Genomic DNA, 25,364 nt, shown 5'->3' on the forward strand with positions numbered 1-25,364 from the left:
TGAGAATAGAACTTCTTGAAAAAATAGCTTTCTTCTTGACTAAGGCAGGAAACATGCAAAACAAGTCCCAAACATATTTTTGAGCCAGAAGGTAAGGAAGTATTCAACTAATTAAGGATGATATTAAAAGCACATAGAATTTAGCTTAGTGAAGATTTCATTGACCACATCTAAAAAATTTCAATGTTAAATAGATACCAATAGATTAGAATCAATTTAATAAAATTAGGAATCTTGAGATCACAGAGATATAAATTTCTAGATGGATACTTTGAAAATATGATGATGACTAGGTTATTTGTCCAGTTTTAAAATTCCTCTTAACAAAATATGTAATAATTACAGGAAAGATAGAGCAATTTTACAGTGGAATCAGCATCTAATATAGACAACCTCTATATACAGCTCAGTTACATCTTCCTTCAATATTCACATCTTTATCTAATCCCATTTCCTTGAGTGTAGAATGGGCTTATCAAATTGATTCTTAAAAAGTACATAGAATATGGCAGAAATAATAGGAGATCAGACCTCCCATGTGACACAGCAGTAAAGATTCCACCTGCAATGTAGGAGATGCAAGAGACACAGGTTCAGTCCCTGGGTTGGGAAGAGCCCCTGGAGAAGGAAATGGCAGGCCACTCCAGTATTCTTGCTTGGAAAATTCCATGGACAGAGGAGTCTGTCTGACCATAGTTCCTGGGGTCGCACAGAGTCAGAAACGACTTAGCACACACACACAGTAGGACATCAATTCCAAGATAACAGCCACATGAGGGCCTTAGTAATGCTTTCTCCTGACAGGAGAATCTTCAGAGGAGACCATATTCCTGATAACTAGCTTGACACGAAATCCACAAGAGACTTTGCAACAGAGATACTCAGCCAAATCCACGCCCCAGACAAGAGATAATACATGTTTGTAGTTTTATAGTTTTGAGTCTCTAAACCATTGGGTAATTTGTTACACAGTAGTGCTGCTGCTGCTGCTAAGTCGCTTCAGTCGTGTCTGACTCTGTGTGACCCCATAGAGGGCAGCCCACCAGGCTCCCCCGTCCCTGGGATTCTCCAGGCAAGAACACTAGAGTGGGTTGCCATTTCCTTCTCCAATGCATGAAAGTAAAAGTGAAAGTGAAGTCGCTCAGTCGTGTCCAACTCTTAGCGACCCCATGGACTGCAGCCTACCAGGCTCCTCCATCCATGGGATTTCCCAGGCAAGAGTACTGGAGTGGGGTGCCATTGTAGTAGATAATACCAATTTCATTCCTGGCAGTGAGGTGCTGCCATAACAAATACTTGAAATGTGGAAATGCTTGTGTAGTCAGGCAGTGGGCTTTGAGGAGAATGTGTCAGTACAAAGTGCCTTGAACACATGGTTTATTGAATCATCATTCCCTTGCAAGGTAAGTGAGGAAGCTGTAAATGAGGGCTCGCAAGAAAGTAAGAACTTTTTACTGGGAACTAGAGGAAGAAGGATCATTGTTATGCAGTGGCAGAAATTTAGCAAAACTGTTGCTTGCATTTATTTGGACAATAGAAAATACATTTAGTGACTTTTAAACAAAAACCTATCCAGGTCTTGCTGCTTTTGAATGTTCTTGGTCTTTCCACATGGCAAATGACACTAAAAGTAAGAGGTGACTTCCATGCAAAGCTTAAATCCAGGACATTGACCTGGAGCATTTTACTATATAAGACATTATGGAGACAATTGATGAAGCTTTAATAGAGTCTAAAGATTAGATTGTAATAATACATTAAAGTTAATTTCCTTATTTTGGTAAATGTATTTTTGTTGTGTAAGGAGAATGTGTTTATTTGTAGAAAACAGGCAAAATTCTTTCTCCAGTTTCCTAACAATGACTATGCTTATGGGGCACAGATGAAATCAGTGATAGTTTCCCTGTTCATTCTATCCCACTTGAGCTTCTCTATGTGCTCATGGCTGGCACATATGATAAAATGTTGCTTTATCATTTTATGTTTGTCTGTTTGTGACACTTCTGTGAAAGCAAGGAAGTATGGAGATTTATGCTTTGAAATAATAATAATGGTGTAATAAATTATATAAATAAATAATGGTATAATAAAACATTACATTTTAACTATAGTCAGAGTCTTCACTATTTCTTTCTTGGAGCTGGACTATTAAGTATGACCATGTAGAAAATATTCTCTGATTAAAAACCTACCAACCGAGGCTTAAGCAGTACATGAACCGTGAATTTCCAAATGTTCAACCTGGATTTAGAAAAGGCAGAGGAACAAGAAATTAAACTGCCAATAGCTGTTAGATCAGAGACAAAGCAAGAGACTTCCAGAAAAACATCTACTTCTGTTTTATTGACTACGCCAAACCCTTTGTGTGAATCACAACAAACTGTGGAAAACTCAAGAGACGGGAATACCTGACTACTGTACTTGCCTCTTGAGAAATCTGTATGCAGGTCAAGAAGCAACAATTAGAACTAGACATGAAACAATGAACTGGTTCCAAATTGGGAAAGAAGTACATCAAGGCTGTATATTGTCACCCTGCTTATTTAACTTAGACGCAGAGAACGTCATGCGAAATACAGGGCTAGATGAAGCACAAGCTGGAATCAAAATTTCCAGGACAAATATTAATAACCTCAGATATACAGATGATATCACCCTTGGGAGAAAGAGAGAGGAAATAAAGAGTCTCCTGATTAAAGTGAAAGAGGAGAGTGAAAAAGCTGGCTTAAAACTCAACATTCAGAAAACTAAGATCATGACATCATGACATCCCATCACTTCATGGTAAATATATGGGAAAACAATGGAAACAGTGACAGACTTTATTTTTGGGGGCTCCAAAATCACTGCAGATGGTGACTGCAGCCATGAAATTAAAAGATGTTTGCTCCTTGGAAGAAAAGCAATGACCAACCAAGACAGCATATTAAAATGCAGAGATGTTACTTTGCCAACAAAGGTCCATCTAGTCAAATCTACGGTTTTTCAAGTAGTCATGTATGGACGTGAGAGTTGGACCAGAAAGAAGGCTGAACACTGAAGAACTGATTCTTTTGAACTGTGGTGTGGGAGAAGACTCCTGAGAGTCCCTTGGATTGCAAGGAGATCAAACCAGTCAATTTTAAAGAAAATCAGTCCTGAATATTCATTGGAAGGACTGATGCTAATGTTGAAACTTCAAAACTTTGGTCACCTGATGCAAAGTATTGACTTACTGAAAAGCCCCTGATGCTGGGAAAAATTGAAGGAAGGAGGAGAAGGGGAAGACAGAAGATGAGATGGTTGGATGGCATCACCAACTCAATAGACATGAGTTTGAGCAAGCTCTGGGAGTTGATGATGGACAGGTTAGCCTGGCTTGCTGCAGTCCATGGGGTTGCAAAAAGTCGGACAGGACTGAGCAACTGAACTGACTGAACTGAATAACCTACCAAAAACTCCACCAACATTTTCATCCTGGAATTTATCCCCAAACCTCATGTGAAACAGAATGCAACTCATTAAAAAAAAAAAAAATCCAAGAGGGTGCATGTTATTTATTTTTTTGAAGCCAACAGTGTAATTCCTTGTGATGTATACTACTTTACTTAATTCTTTCTAAACATTTTTTAAACTCAGTGAATAAGAGATACTTAGTCCTCTGATTTTTTTTCTGATGCATGGAACACATCCTCTAATTATAAAATAATATAGTAATATAATATTAATACCAAAGTCTTTACAAGCACAGCTGAGATTAAAAACTAATTTAAAGCTTCCAAAGAAATTTTAGAAACCACTAACCATAGAAAAAGGATATAATTGATTGCACTAACTTTGTTATAAAGAACCCAGGAGTCATTCCTATTTTCTGATCCATAAGAGTTTTCATAGAAAAATAAAGATGAAATAGTAAATGATACTGCATGTAATTATCATAATGGTTAAGGAAAACAGGAAATGCAAACCTCCGTTAGTTCACTTGGCCCCTAACTATTGCTCAGAAAATGGCAGGTCTTACTTCATCAATTGTGATTTACAATTAAGATCTATAACATGTGCCATAGGGACCTGGTTACGAATATCCCAGTCAGTGGCTTAAAAATGGCTGAGCTCAGGCTGGAGAAGAAAATACAGGTATAAATATGGATTTAAATATCTTAAACCTGTCAGCATTCTAGGAAAAGTAACTGAAACTGCACACCTTACTAATGCAAAATCATCAGATATTAAAGAGGGCTGCTGCTGCTGCTGTTGCTAAGTCGCTTCAGTCGTTTCCGACTCTGTGCGACCCCATAGACAGCAGCCCAGCAGGCTCCCCCGTCCCTGGGATTCTCCAGGCAAGAACACTGGAGTGGGTTGCCATTTCCTTCTCCAATGCATGAAAGTGAAAAGTGAAAGTGAAGTCGCTCAGTCATGTCTGACTCTTAGCGACCCCATGGACTGCAGCCTACCAGGCTCCTCCGTCCACGGGATTAAAGAGGGCACATTAATGTAATTCATTGTTACTCCAATGATCTTACAGAATTAAGAGCACATTCATAACATCCAGAGTTGTCTCCAAGGAAAAACTTTGAGTTGGGGAATATCTGGATCATAAAGTAATTTCCTTAGGTCAGAGTAAAGGCCATTTATCTGTGAATATTACTTCCATAGCATATTAGATATAGCACAAGTTAGTGACAAAGTGACCTTTCTCTTAAACAGTTAATAGATTCACTATAATTTTCTTCAACTTTGGGGAACTAAATATGTTCCATAGTCTTAGAAGTCTTAAATACCAATTTCCCTCAAAAATTTCTACCATCCTGCTCACCACTATCCTCCCTTTGTAGAGTTATGAGTTTTATAATTTTCACATTTGTTAATTTTGATTCCAGGTTTAATCATTCATCATATTTTCAGATGTAAAATCCATTATTGCTAAATTGGCATTTTCCTAATAGATTTTTTTTCTTGACCTTTTATATCACAACTAAGCTATCTTTTTGTTGTCCAATCTTTCAGTCGTTTTCTACTCTTTGTGACTCTTGGAGCCCTCCAGGTTCCTCTGTCCATGGGGTTTTCCAGGCAAGAATACTAGAGTGGATCACCATGCCCTCCTCCAGGGGATCTGCCCAACCCAGGGATCAAACCCATGTCTCCTATATTGGCAGGTGAGTTCTTTACCTCTGAGCCACTAGGGAAGCCAAAATGAATGTTAACTTAACTTGAATATTTTTTTACTATCTGTTGAGAAAAATAAAAAATTATATTGAGAGATAGAAGAGTAAGCCAAAGTTCCCTGATTAAAGAAATTTGAAATCTGCTTGCTCCTATGTATGGAAGTGGAACAGATTAGGCTGAATGGAGAAGGAATGATATTACCTCTCATTGATACAATTTATTTAGATATGTATTTTCTAAATTGGCTGTGACTTTTAGTAAAAATGAAATAGGAGCATTCTTGATTGTTGGGGAAAGGTAGTTGTTTCCCAGAGAACACCTCAAGCGTGGATATGCAAAGCCAACTATGAGATTTTCCACAATAGCTACATTGTCCAATACACCATAGTCAGTTCTATCTGGTTTTGACTGTATATTATTTTAATAGTCCAGGGGAAATGACACAGAGCCAGGGATTTCCTAAAAGGGATGTAGCAAAAGAAAACAGAGAGAGAAAAAAAAATGGGCCAATTAGAGCAGTAAGCCATTTCTGGATGCTAAGGAGGGTATGCTTGGGAATGGAGTTCAGGTGCTCTAGGGAGATAACTGTGATGTTAGGATGCAGCTGTTTTTTTTGGTCAAGTTAAAGCTGAAACAACTCGCACAAAACTAACCAGGTCTTCTCTTAATATGTGTATTTTGGTTACATGTATATGTAGGTTTCTGGGAGATGGCAAAAGTAGTGCCTGATAGTTTTTCAATTTCTAATATTTAATATGTAAATGGTGTTTACACTTGTTAGTATTTATCTGAAAATGGCATATTATGTAAACACAATCCAAGAATACCTGGGTGAACTCATAGCATATGATACAGTTCCATATTAAAAAAAATACTCCTCTGTTATTAAAAAAAAAAAACTATATTTTAAAAGGAGGGTGCATTGAAAATAAGTTTAGGTATTTATAGAAGTCTCTTGAATAGCCAGTGAAAATTTTTGGCTATTATGTTATATGGCAAAGCATTTTAAAGAACCTGTTCTTTCATGGATCTTTCTGATAACTCATGGTGGCACAGCATACTCTGTCTCACCCCAGACCTGGACCACTCCAAGCCTGGGCCACTCAGTTCTCCTACTCACCTACCCTTCGCTTGAATTTCCAGATTTATTTCTCTCTTCATGCATTAGCTGAAAATTCTTTATATAAAGAATTTTTATAAATCTTTATATAAAGGTTCAGCTCTTCAGCCCTATTCTTTCTCCTAATTGGCATAACAAAAGACCTAATGGATTATTTAATAAGACAGAATTTTCTAATATTGCAGAGGGATGTGTCTGTTTGCTTTAAGGATGCTGTTTCAGTACTAAAGAGTAACTAACGGTCATGAAATCATGTAAATACTTCCAGTTTACATGAAGTAAGCACCAGGTTAAAGTACGTATGTACTGGATTTCATTGTCTTCTTAAAAGCCATACTTTGTCTCAAAGTACTATCTTCATTTTTGTCCCCCCCCTTCATTTTTCTACTTGTACTTATCTTCAAAGTGCAAGTTTATAAACAGCTATCCATATTTTCAGGCACTATTTTCTAATAAGACATTTCCCAAACTGTATTTCTAAATCTCTAGGAATCATAGCATAGCATAAAAGAAGCATTTCAAAAAAAAAAAAGTAGCCCTGAGTATGCACACAAAAGTTTAAAATCAAAGTGAACTCCTCTGAGCTGATTTCTTAGGTCAAGGAGAGAAAATGGTCTTTGAATGCCTGATAAGGTCACAGACACAATTTCCAGTGCATTTATGGTAAATCCATGTGACAACTCCTACAGCCACTAACCTGCGTCTGCCCTCAGGGTACCCTGTACAATCTTCTTTGCATGTCTGGGATGGTTGAGGGGGCAGCAGGAGCCCTCTGAGAAATGTAAGACTTAGGAAATATTAGCAGTGGCTCACACAGAGCATTTCCAGTTGAAACCAGAAGTGATGAGGAACTTTATCTTACAAATGTGCTAGAAACCAGAAGTTTCTATGAAATAAATTCAGGGACTGGTTGTGGTGACTTTGCAATAAAAGTTATAATTAAAAATTGTCATTAACGCTGGAATCCTTAACTCATTGGCCCTAAAATACATATTATAGGACTTTGTGAATTTTGGTTGTTGTTGTTCAATTGCTAAGTCATGTCTCATGAACTGGAACACACCAGGCTTCCCTGTCCTTCACTATCTCCCGAGTTTCCTCAAACTGTGCTCAAATAGTGTCTATTGAATCAGCGATGCCATCCTTTGGGAATTTAGGTAGTAAAATTTATATTATATTTAAATTATTAAGAATTACGATGATACTATAGCCTAACTGTAAATTTATTCTAGTAATGGCTATATAATGATACTTGCCTCTGGGTTTGATGGAATAACTGCTATGGGTTATTATAGACACAATACCTGTTATTCAAAGTCTCTCTGGATAGCTCCAAAGCATGAAACACATCCCTTTATGAACTCCTTCCAGATGAAATACATGTTTTGGACAATTTATTTTGGGCCAAGAATTACTATTTGGTATTTGGTGTTACCTCCAGAACTGTGTAGGAGCCTGAATTTGTAATGGCAATCACTTTCAGTACAAAGTGAGTTATGTCCTTAAAATAAAATGGCACTCTATGAATTCAGGGAAATATAAAGATTGTAAAATAGTGAAGAAATGTTATATGTTCTAGATATTTATGTATCTATTCAAGCATTTAGAATGGAGCAAGACAAGAAAAAAGTAGAAAAAAATGTTGAAAAAGTAAATGAAATTAGTTGTATCCTACACAGTGCAAGAATAATCTCCTGGGTTACAAGTAAGATATTTCCATCAACCTGCAGAAAAATACATGTTGAAAAGGCCTCATCGTAGCATCTGACAGAATTTTTATTTGCTTACTCACCCACAGGAGACATTTCTGGAACACTAGCAATGTAAGGTCCATCCAAAAACTTCGGCTCATTATCATTAATATCCTGCACTTTGATGATGAATTCTGATTCAGGCTCCAGGGGCTTCCTGGTTTCTATGTCCACAGCCTGAGCACGAAGGGTGTAGAAAGGTTTTTCCTCTCTATCCAGGCTCCTTATGGCATGAATGTCCCCTGTAGTTTCATCAATGGTAAAAACGGTGCCAGCGCCATCTCCCGAGAGGGTGTATTTTACAGTGCCCTCTCCTTTATCTAAGTCAGAATGGAGCTTTAGGGAGAGAGAGACAGAGAGAAACACAATTAAAGGGATGGTCACATGTTAAAAAGTCATACTTGCAGTATAATTTTTTATTAGAAAAGTTAAACCAAAATCTTACAGCTCTTTTTTCCCTTTTATTTCACTAATGTTTTTTTTTTACAAATATTTTTAACACAAAAATGTGAAAAATGTATGGGGAGCGCCTACATATACTATATATCTCAGAGATTCCACTGTTTCCCTTTCAGTCTTACTATACAGGACTTTTGATTTATCACATAGGTAGATCACACATCTATCCTTTCATTAACTCTCCTGTCAATCTATCTTATTTCTCCACGCATTACAGAGATCAGAAGTATAGCCTCAAATCCATCAACATGTATAAATATAATGATTTTGAACATTTACTTCTTTCACATACTTTGGGGGATGAAATTTCATAAAATGAAATGCACAACTCTTAAGCATACTTATTGCTTCATTTTAAATGACTGTTGTATTAAAATAAATTAGCTGATATATATTGAATCAGTCCATAGTGTCACAAAGAATCGGGCATGACTGAGCATGCACATGCATGCACACATTTTAATCAAAAACCTTCCAAATACCCTGAAGATAGAAGTCGATAATGTGCATCCAGTGAGAGAGATAGTAAAAACAAAACAAAACTCAGAAAACACTATCTTTTCATTTGAAAGGAGAGGACAGTTTTGGCGTACCAGGTCGATTTTAGATATGAATGATGGAGTATCTCATTTTAACAGACTGACTCTCAGTGAGTTATTCAATCTTACTCAGCCAGATGATGGGTAGAATAACTGATTATTCCTTCAGATTCACAAATATTTAGCTATAATCTGTACTATATATTTGAAGTTTCGAATTTCTGCTAATTTCTTTTGAAATTCAGCACATGCCTAATTGACTGTAATACAATATGGAATGAGAAACAGAAATATAATAGAGGAGAAGACCATTAAGAAGAGAAGTTATTATTGTGTTTATTGTGTATTATTGTATTGTAAATCAGTGTTTTTCAAACTGGAGTCCAAGATTTAACATAAGATGACCCTGATGCTGGGAAAGATTGAAGGCAAAAGGAGAAGAGGGCAGCAGAAGATGAGATGGTGACTGACTCAATGGACATGAACTTGAGCAAACTCCAGGAAATAGTGGAGTATAGGGAAGCCTGGCCTGCAGCAGTCCATGGGGGCCACAAAAAGTCAGACACAACTGAAGCAGCTGGGCATGTATGCAAATTATATAAATGTTTCATTATACACAATTTCTAAGAATATGTATAAGTGAAAGTCACTCAGTTGTGTTCGACTGTTTGACACTCCATGGACTATACAGTCCATGGAATTCTTCAGGCCAGAATACTGGAGTGGGTAGCCTTTCCTTTCTCCTGGGGATCTTCCCATACCAGGGATCAAACCCAGGTCTCCCTCATTGAAGGCGGATTCTTCACCAGCTGAACCACAAGAGAATTGCCAAGAATATGTATACTCATATATATAATGTGAATAATATACATTCATATTCTAGTTAAATTTAAAAGGATGCCTATTTTTATAAATAATATTAATTTTCATCCAGATACTGATCTGAAATGTTTTAAAATATGTTTTATCTGATTTCAATGTTCAAATTTTTGGATTTAAAAGCTCATTCCAGTCAACAGAGTAACCAAAGAAAATATGTTGAACTTCTAGTGAAACTGAAACCATTTGCGCCATATTTGAGAAGGTAATGGCAACCCACTCCAGTACTCTTGCCTGGGAAATCCCATGGACGGAGAAGCCTTGTAGGCTACAGTCTATGGGGTCGCGAAGAGTCAGACATGACTGAGCGACTTCACTTTCACGCACTGGAGGAGGAAATGACAACCCACTCCAGTACTCTTGCCTGGAGAATCCCAGGGACGCGCAGCTTGGTGGGCTGCCATCTGTGGGGTCACAGTGACGTAACTTAGCAGCAGCAGCAGCATGCAAGTATAACTCTCTTGCAAAATTTTGGATAAAGATGAGTTTTGTTTTTCTTAATGTTTCAACACAGCCTAAAAGTTTTGAAAATATTTTAAAGCATATAATAATCCTTTGCAAATAAGCATTGTGTGTATTCAGTTCAGTTCAGTCACTCAGTTGTGTCTGACTCTTTGCGACCCCATGAACTGCAACACGCCAGGCCTCCCTGTCCATCACCATCTCCTGGAGTTCACTCAAATTCACGTCCATCGAGTCAGTGATGCCATCCAGCCATCTCATCCTCTGTCGTCCCCTTCTTCTCCTGCCCCCAATCCCTCCCAGCATCAGAGTCTTTTCCAATGAGTCAACTCTTTGCATGAGGTGGCCAAAGTACTGGAGTTTCAGCTTTAGCATCATTCCTTCCAAAGAAATCCCAGGGCAGATCTCCTTCAGAAGGAACTGGTTGGATCTCCTTGCAGTCCAAGGGACTCTCAAGAGTCTTCTCCAACACCACAGTTCAAAAGCATCAATTCTTTGGTGCTCAGCTTTCTTCACAGTCCAACTCTCACATCCATACATGACCACTGGAAAAACCATAGCCTTGACTAGACGGACCTTTGTTGGCAAAGTAATGTCTCTGCTTTTCAATATGCTTTCTAGGTTGGTCATAACTTTTCTTCTAAGGAGTAAGCGTCTTTTAATTTCATGGCTGCAGTCACCATCTGCAGTGATTTTGGAGCTCAAAAAAATAAAGTCTGGCACTGTTTCCACTGTTTCCCCATCTATTTGCCATGAAGTGTGGGACCAGATGCCATGATCTTCGTTTTCTGAATGTAGAGCTTTAAGCCAACTTTTTCACTCTCCTCTTTCACTTTCATCAATTGTGTGTATTAGTAATATTAAAAAAAAAATCACTCAACCTTATTACATCTTTGCTCTTAAACTCAACATCTTCCTTTAGATTCAGTAAAATAACATCATCCTTAATATTAATGTCATATAAAATGAACATATAAACTGTTCATTTTGTGAATTTGTATTTATTTCAAATGGCTCTGAAGTACACTTGCATAAGCAAAGAATTTATACTGGGTGAATGCTATAACTTAAACAATGAGAAAACTATAAAGGAGCACCGCATTTTTTTTTTCCTTAAAAGTTTCTGTATATTTTACTCAAGTCTAAGGAAAATTGCTAAAAATGACAGGAAGAAGTTTTTTTTCCTCCTAATTTTTTATAAACTGCTATGAAGCATAGGAAGTTTCAAGCGTAAAATCAAGCTGTAGAGAAATGTTCTTTGAACTTAGGAATTTCAAATTACAAATTTCACCCATACTATTAAAGATTTTCAACACAGTGAGCATTACTTTTGCTTTCAAATTTATCTGAAAATATGAGACAGGCAAAAGCAATGACTTTATAAACTGGATCCATTTTGCCAATGGCCCCAAAGAATATCTGCTAATTTTGTGGGAACCAAGTGAAAATTCTAAGTAGGTTTTTACAATGTGATCCAAATAGAGTTACCAAAAATACCTTCATTTAGCCAAAATCAGAACTGTTTTCTTTTCAAACTGACATAAGACCAAAAAAGCAAATGTGTTTTCAGTTCATGGATCCAAGATCCAAATTAAATTCAATTGCTGCTACTCCTTACACATCTATCTTTTCCTCCTAATTTAAGTTGGGTTCTGCAGAGATTAAAGCTTCAGAAGAAATGTATGAAAAGATGTTGAAACTTAAACTGAAAATAAGATTGATGAAGGTAAAATTCTCTAGAGGATTAGAATGGTTATAGCAGTTTATTACATGATAATACCTTAAAGAAGATCACCTGTAGTATCTGGCATTGACAGGCAATGTTTAAAATTATTTATTCTGTATTGATTGAGGCCACTATATGCATAACTAGCTAAAAGTATAGGTATTTTTGCAACATTAGTTCTAATGTTTGGAGAAGGCAATGGCACCCCACTCCAGTGCTCTTGCCTGGAAAATCCCATGGACGAAAGAGCCCGGAAGGCTGCAGTCCATGGGGTTGCTGAGGGTCGGACATGACTTCACTTTCACTTTCATGCATTGGAGAAGGAAATGGCAACCCACTCCAGTGTTCTTGCCTGGAGAATCCCAGGGACGGGGAGCCTGGTGGGCTGCCGTCTATGGGGTCTCACAGAGTTGGACATGACTGAAGTGACTTCAAAGCAGTTCTAATGTTAAATGATGTTGGCTTGATGTTGGGTATCTTTGAATTTTTTTTTTTTTTGTATTACATATAAAATAATTTGAGTAGAGAGTGTTATAAGCTAACATGAAATCTCCACCATCCTCTTACCTAGAGATAACTATCACTTTATACCCTTTCCATTATATATATACATATTCTTCTATAAATATATATGAAAGTTTCTATATATATATATATTTATATATGATTTATGTGCTGCTGTACTGTGCAGTCTCTTCAGTCATGTCCAACTCTTTGTGACCCTAATGACCATAGAATGCAAGGCTCCTCTGTCCATGTAATTCTCCAAGCAAGAATACTGAAGAATGCCCTCCTCCAGGGTATCTTCCTGACCAAAGATCGAACTCATGTGTCTTGAGTCTCTTGCATTGGCAGGCAGGTTCTTTACCACTAGTGACAACTGGGAAGCCTGTAATTTTATATGTATATATAATATCCTCTTATTATAAATACATATAAACTTGATATAAAAATGAGAAATTGGTCAACATTTTCCATTACCATAATCATTTCCAGTGTAATTTTAAATTCTTCAGAATTACTTTTTAATACCTGCATTATATTTTTTAAAAGAAGTTGAGTGATTCAGTGGCTTTTGCTCATCCTTTCATAAGTATGTGATGACAATGTGTGTGTTGTCCTGTTTAATTCCATAATAAACAGGCAAATAGAAGGGTAATTATCCAGACCAAAAATGTGATGTTTTTTATGAATCAAAAGTTTTTGAATCTTGAATGATTCCAGAACTTGATCTCCATAGATAAATTTGATTTCTTAAACATTTTAGCAATATAATTCAGGCTCAGTTTACATTATGAAGCTACTTCTTTGTCTTAATTTTATTTAGCAGGAGAGAGGATTACAGAAGAGTTCACTTATTGAGTTTCATCTTTTGGGTTGTGTAACTGTGAACAATCACAGATGCCATTTTACAGAGGAGCTTTAAGCTTCATGTATAGCAAGCTAATAACTCGACAAGGATAAAATTATTTTCCTTTATAACAATTTAAAAATAACAGCAAGAAATGTTTCTTATTCCAATTGTTTTGCTTTAAAAGCTGTTTCTGAGTAGGTGCTGACTATATTTACAGACTGAAGCGGCCAACTCCAGTAATATCATCTTTTAGTATTGACACTTAAAATAAAATTTCTGCCAGAAACAGAGTTCCATAAATGGTGTATATAGAAATATGCACTGTCCAGGCAGTTGTTTTGTGGAAGTGGTGTTGTTATTTTCTCATGTTTTCCAAGTCATCTCAGATGGAGCGTGAAAATGAGATGCCAAGAGAGGCTTAAAAAAGATACTGAGGACTAGTTTCAGAATGTGAGCAAATCTGAATTCCAGTGCCTAAAAGTTTTGAGAAAGCCAGCTTAAAGTTAAATGTTTACTAGAATCTCCCTGATGATATTTTAGAAACTGATGCACCAAAAAAAAAATTTTATTCTTATCTTCTCTGAGTTTAAAAGTGCACATAATATCACTACAACCAGCAGTTATTTTATTTCCATTTGCTATTTCCCAGGATAAGCAGTGGTCACCAGGCATGAGAAGGGTATAGAGTATGTTGGGCAGAAAAATGTATAATTTTGACAAATTTTTTTACTGGAAAGTTAAAAATTTGTTGTTGTTGTTCAATTGTTAACTCATGCCTGACTCTTTGTGACCCTATTGACACAAGCAGGTCAGGCATCCCTATCCTTCAGTATCTCCTGGAATTTACTCAATCTCATGACCACTGAGTCAGTGAAGCCATCCAACCATCTCATCCTCAGTCATCCTCTTCTCCTCCTGCCCTCACTCCTTCCTAGCATCAGGATCTTTTCCAATGAATCGGTTCTTTGCATCCAGTGGCCAAAGTGTTGGAGCTTCAGCTTCAGCATCAGTCCTTTCAGTGAATATTCAGGGTTGATTTCATTTAGGACTAACTGATTTGGTCACCTTGCTGTCCAAGAGACTCTCAAGAGCCTTCTTCAGCATCACAATTTGAAAGAAATATTTGACTTGGTGTTAATACCTGCAAACTACCTTACTATGTGTTTATGGATAGTATGGTATTATGGGTATTAATCTAACCTGCTTTTTAGATTATATTGTAAACAATTTGCTTTTTCAATAAGTATGAATTTATTACATCTATTTATGTTAATCACAAGTATTTTAATAAAAAATACATTGAAATGGCTAAAATTAGAGTATGGAAGTGTTTATAATATACCGTTTTTACACTCCTTTTCTCTGTCTTTCTCATCAGGGAAATCTGTATCTATTGTCTAACAGAAACCAACAGACATCAGTAACACTGATGTCTGATTGATATATCCATTGCAAGTAAAGAGCTTGTTTTTTCTCCCCCTTATATTTTCTTCTAAAATGTTTGCAACCTTATTTTCATTTTGAAATTCTAATAATTTAGAACATTGTCTCCAAGTATGAGTTTATGTGTGCTTGTGTTTTGAATAGTGGTCTAGATATGAGTTGATACATTTATGATTCTTTCATTGGGTTGGGCACTTAGCAAATTCTTTCAATTCAAAAACTATTTTCCTTCAGCACTGAGATATTTCCTTCTATGGTTATTTCCATAATTAAGTTCTATCCTCTGTCTTTTCTATTGTTTATCTAGAATTCATTCATTCAATGTTAGACCTCATGCACCTTCTATAAATAGTATACTCTTTCTACAGTTATTCATTCCTATATATTTTGGTCTATTATATGAAAAAATTAAAACTTATCTTAAAATTATGTATTATTTTCTATATTTTCAAAGTCAGTAAACATGTCCCCATGTGTGCATACATGCACACATAACACAGACATATTAATTTCCAAGATTTTTTTCATTTACTATGAATGTCCCCACTTAATAGAATCATGCTTGTTTTGTGTACACTGGGGATGCCTGAAACTTTTTGAGAACTCTAATTTGTACATATATGTGCATGCGTGTGTGTGTGTGTGTGTGTGTGTGTTTGTGTGTGTGTTCCCTAAACTTTCTGTTGCTTCAGGATCACTTTTTGTTTTTGGAATTTGAGGCTTTATTTTTCATATCACTGGCTTTCCTCAAATGTTTGATGACTCTCACTCATCAGTTCATATTTAAGAGTTTTGAAATTGCAGGATGAATTTATTGATTACAGTTTTGTCCTAGGTTGAATAGACAATGGAGTTCTATCAGTAGCCTAATTCTTTTCAGATTTTCTTTAGAAGAACTTTTAAAAAAAAAAAAAATCTTTATTGTTTACATATGACTCATTTATGTTTGGATTCCATGCATTATCATGCAAGTGGGAGGAATTCTGTACACAGACTATCAGTTAATCTCCATATTTTATCATCCTTTTCTCTTAATCGTTAGCATTTTTTAGTTTTTTTCAGAATTGTTCCTCCTTAGTTGGATCCCTCTCAATACAAATGCTTGTAAGTAGCTTTGAATTTATTTGACCAGTCACCAATCCTTCACCCACTTACTGGTTTATAGAAATTGGCTATACTGCCTGATGCCCTGCATACCACCTCGATCAAGATTATAGCCGTCATCACCCAGTCATATTCAATTTTCTCCTCTTATGACTCCAAATATAGTTCTTTAGTTTTTTAACATTGATTCAAGCAAGATTCAAGCATTGTATTTGAATTTTGTCTTTATTTTCTTTAAGTTTAAAACAACCATGCCTATTAATATTATGTTCTTGTCATTATCTTCTTTAAAAAACTAGACTCTCATTTTAAATGTGTCTGCCAGAACAAGAAACTTCCTGATGTGTCTTTATATCTTTACTATTCTGTCTTAGACTATCTCTTCTTCAGTTTTTAAGTATATATGAGTCAATATGGTGCCATACCAGTGTGTGTATGTGGTGTTAAGCTGCTTCAGTCGTGTCCACTGTGTGTGACCCTGTGGACTGTAGCCGGCCATGTTCCCCTGTTCGTGGGATTCCCTAGGCAAGGATATTGGAGTAAGTTGCCATTATGCCCTACTTAATATTGAGATCCTTGTAACACAAATTACGGACGTCTTCCACCAGCCATCTTCATAAACACATTCAGTCTAAGAAAAAGACTTCCCAGTATAGGATGTGCCTCAGTAAATTTTGGTGTAATAGCAGCATGTAAGTGGTCATATTTATTTTCAGTTTGAAAATCTACGATTATGAAGGCTGTAGAATGACTTAGTACTATGGTTCAGCAGTCCGTGCATGAGATAGGAGATAATATAATTTACATACAGGATTCATTCTGGTAAATGGGCCAAAATGAATATAAGAAAATTTTATGTGAGTTTCTTTGGCTGAAATAATCTTATTATGTATAAAGCAAACTACTTTTGCTACATTTTCCTTGGTGAACATAAAAGACTCAGTGTGCCCTGTTTTGTGGTTGCTCAGTTCTCAGGACCTTACAGTGGTCATTGTAAGAACTACAAAGTGATCAGATTATGTTCAAGGAATAGCTTATTGATGAAAGACCAGACACAAAGATGATCTATAACCCTGCCAGAATAATGACACAATGCAAAAATTCTGTCTTTTAGAAGCCACAGAATGCCTAAGAATATTTGGCATTCTATTCCATTCTGCCCCCTAAGGGGACTCATTTGTTCTTCCTAGCTTGACTGTTGTCATTTGAGCAAGGGGAATGCCACTTTACAAGGCTGGGAATTCCCTTTAACAGCCCAATGTGAGTTCAGAACTCCCCTGACTGGGTTACAGACCCAAAGCTATTTATCATCTGGAAATATTTCACCTTCTATTTAAGAGAGTAGAAATTCATTTCAAAAAGGCCCACACCTCCCCCGAGATAAGCCACAGACAAGCAAAGAAGAACAAAGACTATTTACAATGCTTGGGAACAATAAAAATTGATGTGCTTGGATATATTACACATCCCATTAAAGAAAAAACATACTCTTCACCGGATGTTCTCTTTCATCTTTCTTTTTCTCCTTGAAGACTGCATGTGTGGCTACATGTGAGGAGCATCCTAACTAATTTTTTAGATTGTCATATTTTACAACTTTAGCTGTTACAGATTACTTTATATCATTTGAGAGTGTCACAATGTATTAATAGGTACTTCTGTAAAAGTTTGAGAGGTCATTGGAATGGTGCCTGGATTTAGGAGGAAAAATATGCGTAGACAAGGTCAAAATAATTTCTTTCCTACAATTCCAAAGCTGTAAAACATTTTTCACAAGGTCAGATTTTTGGTTAAAAAAAAAAAATCTTAAACAATAAACTAGCAATAAACTAGTCATTAAATTGTCAGAAACAGAATCTCTCTTTGCAGTAACATTGTATTTTATGTATGATTTCAAATAAGGTTATTTTTCAGAATGCTAGATAAATTTGTATGATTTATTCTAAATGTAAAGTAAATGCCAAAAATAATGTGGAAAGTAATGCCAATAAAATGGATTATTAGTAATCAAGATACAGTATTATAACTAGAGGTAATTTATTACCATTTTGTCTGTGTGTTACTACTTTTATTATTTGCCTTTACTGAATAGCAAGCACTATGTTGTATATTTTATAAGCTTTATTTAATTCTCAAAATGATCAGTGATATGCTAAAATTAGAAATTTGAGAGATAAAATTTTTAAACTAAATTCTAGTAGTTTAACATGTTTAAACATTTTCAACAGCTATATGTTCTATCCTAAATTCTTAGTAAGTGTATCTAATAACTCTAATAAAGCAAGCAGACTGAAATACTAACTCTAATATAAATCATGGAATGATCTAAAATCTATGATTATGAGCACCAAAATTTAGGTTTAGAGTCCTAAATCCATTTATCCTTACCTGGACATTACTGTGTAACTTAATACATGTCTTTGGACTTCAGAATCCTCATATGTAAAATGTGGATTTTAACATTTATATCATAAGTTTGGGGAATACTGTAGACAATTTGACTTCATATTGTCCATTTTCCTTCATTTATCTCCATTTATATCCAAATGAGCCCAGGATAGCAATATTTGTTTTCATTTGTATCAATTTATGCTCACATGTGCTAATTGGATCCAAAATAGTGGAAAAAAATGCTATCAGGCTTCTACTTTTAGCTAGACAATTTTTAGTGCTTTTATATACTTTCTATATTTAATGCTCAGAACAACCCTACAGATACAACTCTATTAACATCATACAATAGACCAGTTAGACCTAATTGATATCTATAGGACATTTCATCCCAAAACAATGAATTTCACCTTTTTCTCAAGCGCACATGAAAACTTCTCCAGGATAGATCACATCCTCGGCCATATCTAGCCTCGGTAAATTCAAAAAAATTGAAATCATTCCAAGCATCTTTTCTGACCACAATGCAGTAAGATTAGATCCCAATTACAGGAGAAAAACTATTAAAAATTCAAACATATGGAGGCTGAACAGCACGCTGCTCAATAACAAACAAATCACAGAAGAAATCAAAAAGGAAATCAAAATTTGCATAGAAACGAATGAAAATAAAAACACAACAACCCAAAACCTGTGGGACACTGTAAAAGCAGTCCTAAGGAGAAAGTTCATAGCAGTACAGGCATAACTCAAAAAATAAGAAAAAAGTCAAATAAATAACCTAAATCTACACCTAAAACAACTAGACAAGGAAGAAATGAAGAACCCCAGGGTTAGTAGAAGGAAAGAAATCTTAAAAATTAGGGCAGAAATAAATGCAAAAGAAACAAGAGACCATAGCAAAGTCAACAAAGCCAAAAGCTGGTTCTTTGAAAGGATCAATAAAATTGACAAACCATTAACCAGACTCATCAACAAACAAAGGGAGAAAAATCAAATCAATAAAATTAGAAATGAAAATGGAGAGATCACAACAGACAACACAGATATACAAAGGATCATAAGAGACTATCAGCAATTATATGCCAATAAAATGGACAATGTGGAAGAAATGGACAAATTCTTAGAAAAGTACAACTTTCCAAAACTCAACCAGGAAGAAATAGAAAATCTTAACAGGCCCATCACAAGCACAGAAATTGAAACTGTAATCAGAAATATTCCAGCAAACAAAACCCCAGGTCCAGATGGCTTCATAGCTGAATTCTACCAAAAATTTAGAGAAGAGCTAACACCTATCCTGCTCAAACTCTTCCAGAAAATTGCAGAGGAAGGTAAACTTCCAAACTCATTCTATGAGGCCACCATCACCTTAATACCAAAACCTGACAAAGATGCCACAAAAAAAGAAAACTACAGGCCAATATCACTGATGAACATAGATGCAAAAATCCTTATCAAAATTCTAGCAATCAGAATCCAACAACACATTAAAAAGATCATACACCATTGACCAAGTGGGCTTTATCCCAGAGATGCAAGGATTCTTCAATATCTGCAAATCAATCAATGTAATACACCATATTAACAAATTGAAAAATAAAAACCATATGATTATCTCAATAGATGCAGAGAAAGCCTTTGACAAAATTCAACACCCATTTATGATAAAAACTCTCCAGAAAGCAGGAATAGAAGGAACATACCTCAACATAATAAAAGCTATATATGACAAACCCACAGCAAACTTTATCCTCAATGGTGAAAAATTGAAAGCATTTCCCCTAAAGTCAGGAATAGGACAAGGCTGCCCACTCTCACCACTACTATTCAACATAGTTTTGGAAGTTTTGGCCACAGCAAACAGAGCAGAAAAAGAAATAAAAGGAATCCAAATTGGAAAAGAAGAAGTAAAACTCTCACTGTTTGCAGATGACATGATCCTCTACATAGAAAACATTAAAGACTCCACCAGAAAATTACTAAAACTAATCAATGAATATAGTAAAGTTGAAGGATATAAAATCAACATACAGAAATCCCTTGCATTCCTATAAACTAATAATGAGAAAATAGAGAAATTAAGGAAACAATTCCATTCACCATTGCAACGAAAAGAATAAAATACTTAGGAATATATCTACCTAAAGAAACTAAAGACCTATATATAGAAAACTATAAAACACTGGTGAAAGAAATCAAAGAGGACACTAATAGATGGAGAAATATACCATGTTCATGGATTAGAAGAATCAATATAGTGAAAATGAGTATACTACCCAAAGCAATTTATAGATTCAATGCAATCCCTATCAAGCTACCAACGGTATTCTTCACAGAGCTAGAACAAATAATTTCACTCGAATAGCCAAAGCAATCTTGAGAAAGAAGAATGGGACTGGAGGAATCAACCTGCCTGACTTCAGGCTCTACTTCAAAGCCACAGTCATCAAGACAGTATGGTACTGGCACAAAGACAGAAATATAGATCAATGGAACAAAATAGAAAGCCCAGAAATAAATCCAAACACATATGGACACCTTGTCTTTGACAAAGGAGGCAAGAATATACAATGGATTAAAGACAATCTCTTTAACAAGTGGTGCCGGGAAAACTGGTCAACCACTTGTGAAAGAATGAAACTAGAACACTTTCTAACACCATACATAAAAATAAACTCAAAATGGATTAAAGATCTAAATGTAAGACCAGAAACTATAAAACTCCTAGAGGAGAACATAGGCAAAACACTATCCGACATACATCACAGCAGGATCCTCTATGACCCACCTCCCAGAGTGATGAAAATAAAAGTAAATATAAACAAATGGAACCTAATTAAACTTAAAAGCTTCTGCACAACAAAGGAAACTATAAGCAAGGTGAAAAGACAGCCTTCAGAAGGGGAGAAAATAATAGCAAATGAAGCAACTGACAATCAACTAATCTCAAAAAAATACAAGCAACTCCTCCAGCTCAATTCCAGAAAAATAAATGACCCAATCAAAAAATGGGCCAAAGAACTAAAAAGACATTTCTCCAAAGAAGACATACAGATGGCTAACAAACACATGAAAAGATGCTCAACATCACTCATTATCAGAGAAATTCAAATCAAAACCACTATGAGGTACCATTTCATGCCAGTCAGAATGGCTGCAATCCAAAAGTCTACAAGCAATAAATGCTGGAGAGGGTGTGAAGGAAAGGGAACCGTCTTACTTTGTTGGTGGGAATGCAAACTAGTACAGCCACTATGGAGAACAGTGTGGAGATTCCTTAAAAAACTGGAAATAGAACTGCCTTATGACCCAGCAATCCCACTGCTGGGCATACACACTGAGGAAACCAGAATTGAAAGAGACACGTGTACCCCAATGTTCATTGCAGCACTATTTATAATAGCCAGGACATGGAAGCAACCTAGATGTCCATCAGCAGATGAATGGATAAGAAAGCAGTGGTACATATACACAATGGAGTATTACTCAGCTATTAAAAAGAATACATTTGAATCAGTTCTAATGAGGTGGATGAAACTGTAGCCTATTATACAGAGTGAAGTAAGCCAGAAAGAAAAACACCAATACAGTATCTGCTACTGCTAAGTCACTTCTGTCGTGTCCGACTCTGTGCGACCCCATAGACAGTAGCCCACCAGGTTCAGCCGTCCCTGGGATTCTCCAGGCAAGAACACTGGAGTGGGTTGCCGTTTCCTTCTCCAATGCATGAAAGTTAAAAGTGAAAGTGAAGTCGCTCAGTCGTGTCTGACTCTTCGTGATCCCATGGACTGCCGTGCACCTGGCTCCTCCATCCATGAGATTTTCCAGGCAAGAGTACTGGAGTGGGGTGCCATTGCCTTCTCCGCCAATACAGTATACTAATGCATATATATGGAATTTAGAAAGCTGGTAACAATAACCCTGTATACGAGACAGCAAAAGAGACACTGATGTATAGAACAGTCTTGTGGACTCTGTGGGAGAGGGAGAGGGTGGGAAGATTTGGGAGAATGGCATATGAAATGAGTCGCCAGTCCAGGTTCAATGTATGATACTGGATGCTTGGGGCTGGTGCACTGGGACGACCCAGAGGGATGGTACGGGGAGGGAGGAGGGAGGAGGTTTCAGGATGGGGAACACGTGTATACCTGTGGCGGATTCATGTTGATATATGGCAAAACCAATATAAAGTTAAAAAATAAAATAAAAAAAAAATCAAAACATCATCATCATTTTGTAGATACAGAAATTGAGGCACAAAGAGGCTGTTTCCTCAGGACACACATAGAAATATACAAAGATGAGATTCCAATCAGGTAGCCTACATAAATGCATGTCACTAGCACTTAAACCAAATGTTTCCTTTCAATTTGGAAATTATAATGTAATTTTCATTAATTTTCAAAATCATCTCTCTTGAGAGGAAGCACACATATATACATTGAATCTTTGGTCAGATAATTGGCTTAGCCACAGATGGAAGTTACCTAAGTCTTAGCTTTGTGAAATCAGTTGGAAGAACATCCAGTTGTATTATTATGGATGCATTAATGAGAATGGTTTTATTCAAAAATGCTTTGGACTGCCGACTAGTGATTGCACTACACACTAGAGAATGTCACTTAGCATTTTTTCTCAACGACACAGGAGTCCAGAGTCCAGTAGGGAACAACATGAGCCATAATAACAAAGATATCCATTCAAAACACGGTTTCTACAGTTGTGGGCCTCTCAAATAACAATTTTCTATAGAAACTTTTGATAAGCATATACCATATAATTTAAAAATGTTATATCTGTGTTTTATTAAAATACAAAGTGATATTACATTTATAGTTAGAAAGCATCATCTAAGTAATATGCTGTGTCAATTACAGATTTGGAACAATTAATAGTCAGTTAGAAAGAGGTGAAAATCTCTTGGACAGAGGAGTCTGGCAGGCTAAAGATCATGGGATTACAAAAAAGTCAGAACAACTTAACCACTAAACAGCAGAACTGAACAATATTTATGTTGAGGAGAATATAACTTACTTTTATATCAATTAAAATTATTTTTTTGAAGATTTTGCACATGTTTACACTATAATTTGCTTTGAAACATATAAAAATCCACTATCTTAAAAACAAACTTGAGTAACTACTTCATTAAAGAAACGGTCATTAACATGTGTGGTCATTTCATCAATGTACTAATTACAATGTACTAATAATCACACAGATAAACATGTGAATGTGCTTCAGAATGTTTAGACATGTGTACATGTTATATGTGAGAGAAAAAAGAGGAAGAGTTGGTATTTATACATTTTTGAGTGTTCACACATGCATATTTTTATAAAATGAATAAAGGTCAAGTAGATATACATACTATAAATCAATGCTCTAAGAACTCAATCTGAAATTACATTATCTGCTTTCATTTTTTCAAGGGTAGTTTGAAGGTGACCCATTTTCTGTAGCATGCATTACTGTGGGGATTGCTTTATGTATTAAAGCACAAAGCCATCTCACTGAAGTCTTTTATTTCCTTTCCTCACTTTACAGTAACTTCTTTAAGTGGATTTTGAAAGTATAATATCACCAATGCAGAAAAAATAAATCCAAATACTTAAACAGGTTGCTTTCTTTTTATCATGAGTCAAGCTGTTTTATGTCAAATTAACTGCTAAGAATTCATCTTTCTCAGTCTTTATCCTATAACAGTGTCATAAATACTGTCTTATTTGCATGATAATGTACACATTAAATATTATTTTCCCAAAGGTATAAAAATGAATAATCTTAAAGCTAAATATCAGTTTGTTAGAGATAAATGGAAACATTTCTATTCTATGTAAGGAAGCCAGTAAGTTGTATCTTGTTTCTAAGTACAGGTTAGCATGTTTTTTTTTTTTTTTAAGCTCTCATTGTAAACACATTAAGTAAAGAATCATTCTCAAGGTTCACTTACTTCCCATAGGCCTAATAGGATTCCCTAGAAATCTCCAGAGATAATAGATCCACTTTAACTCTAACTTTAAAATGAAAAAGGAAAGAATAAAAATAAAAGAAAAATGAACATAGCTTTCATAGATGCTAAGACCTCAGTTTTGACTGCTTTTAGCAAATATATAATATTGGATACCTGAGTGAAATAAATTGATTTCAGACTGTTGCATTTTTAAAGGTCATTTTTTTAAAACAAGGAATTCAAGATTATAAAGGCAGACACTTAATTTGACATTGATTGAGACCTTAAATGGTGAATAAATCTCTCAAAGTTTGATTGCTTTTCAGAAGAAACTGAATTGCTTTGTGATTAAAATTCCTCAATAATTCATAGAGTCCATGGAATCATGCGTATATATGTGTGTTTGTAGCACTTTTTCCTAAACCTGACATATGAATACCATAGAATGTATATCTGCATTATTTCCAAAATTACAAATATATATATATATATTACTGGTCTCCTTTCACTGCTTGTTACAATATTTTTCTCTTGATATATCATTGAAGGAATTCCCTGGTGGTCCTGTGGTTAGGACTCTGAACTTTCATGCCTGGGACCATGGGTTTGATCGTTGATCTGGGGACTAAAATTCCCACAAGCTGTGCAATGTGGCCCCCAAAAAAAGTCATAATTCATTGAATGCTTATTAAAGTAAGTTATACAGAATTTCTGAGATTAATCAAGGTCTGATCATATACGTCACTGTATTATTATTTTAGATCATATAAACTTGCACATACTCAATACAAAATTGAATCCAAATCAAGGCTTAATTCTCAGTTATGATTGAACTCCAACATATATGATGTGATCAGCAGAATTCTACTTTAATGCCAAGATTTCTCTCCCCTTAGTATACAGAATCTGCAAAATTCCCAACACTGAGAAGACTGTAGATTTAACCCTTCAGGTTACTTTATGTTGGTTAAGCCTGATCTAATCACATGCAATTTCTGAAAGCAGGAGGGTTTTTCCTAGATGTAGAAAAAGGAA

General features: G+C 35.6%; 1 protein-coding gene across 2 annotated transcripts in view; it reads right to left on the minus strand.

The window, feature by feature from the left end:
* The window catches only part of CDH12 (cadherin 12), a 1,181,755-nt gene that overhangs the window by 226,878 nt on the left and 929,513 nt on the right, over window positions 1-25,364 (minus strand). For both annotated transcript variants that reach the window (XM_086362520.1, XM_086362519.1), the window contains one exon: window positions 8,058-8,352. In XM_086362520.1, the coding sequence (XP_086218646.1) occupies window positions 8,058-8,352 (295 nt within the window). The remainder of the gene's footprint in view (window positions 1-8,057; window positions 8,353-25,364) is intronic.

Source organism: Bos grunniens, chromosome 20 (assembly GCF_055505025.1).
Source record: "Bos grunniens cultivar Pamir isolate PY7600 chromosome 20, Bosgru_T2T1.0, whole genome shotgun sequence".
Lineage (NCBI taxonomy): Eukaryota > Metazoa > Chordata > Mammalia > Artiodactyla > Bovidae > Bos > Bos grunniens.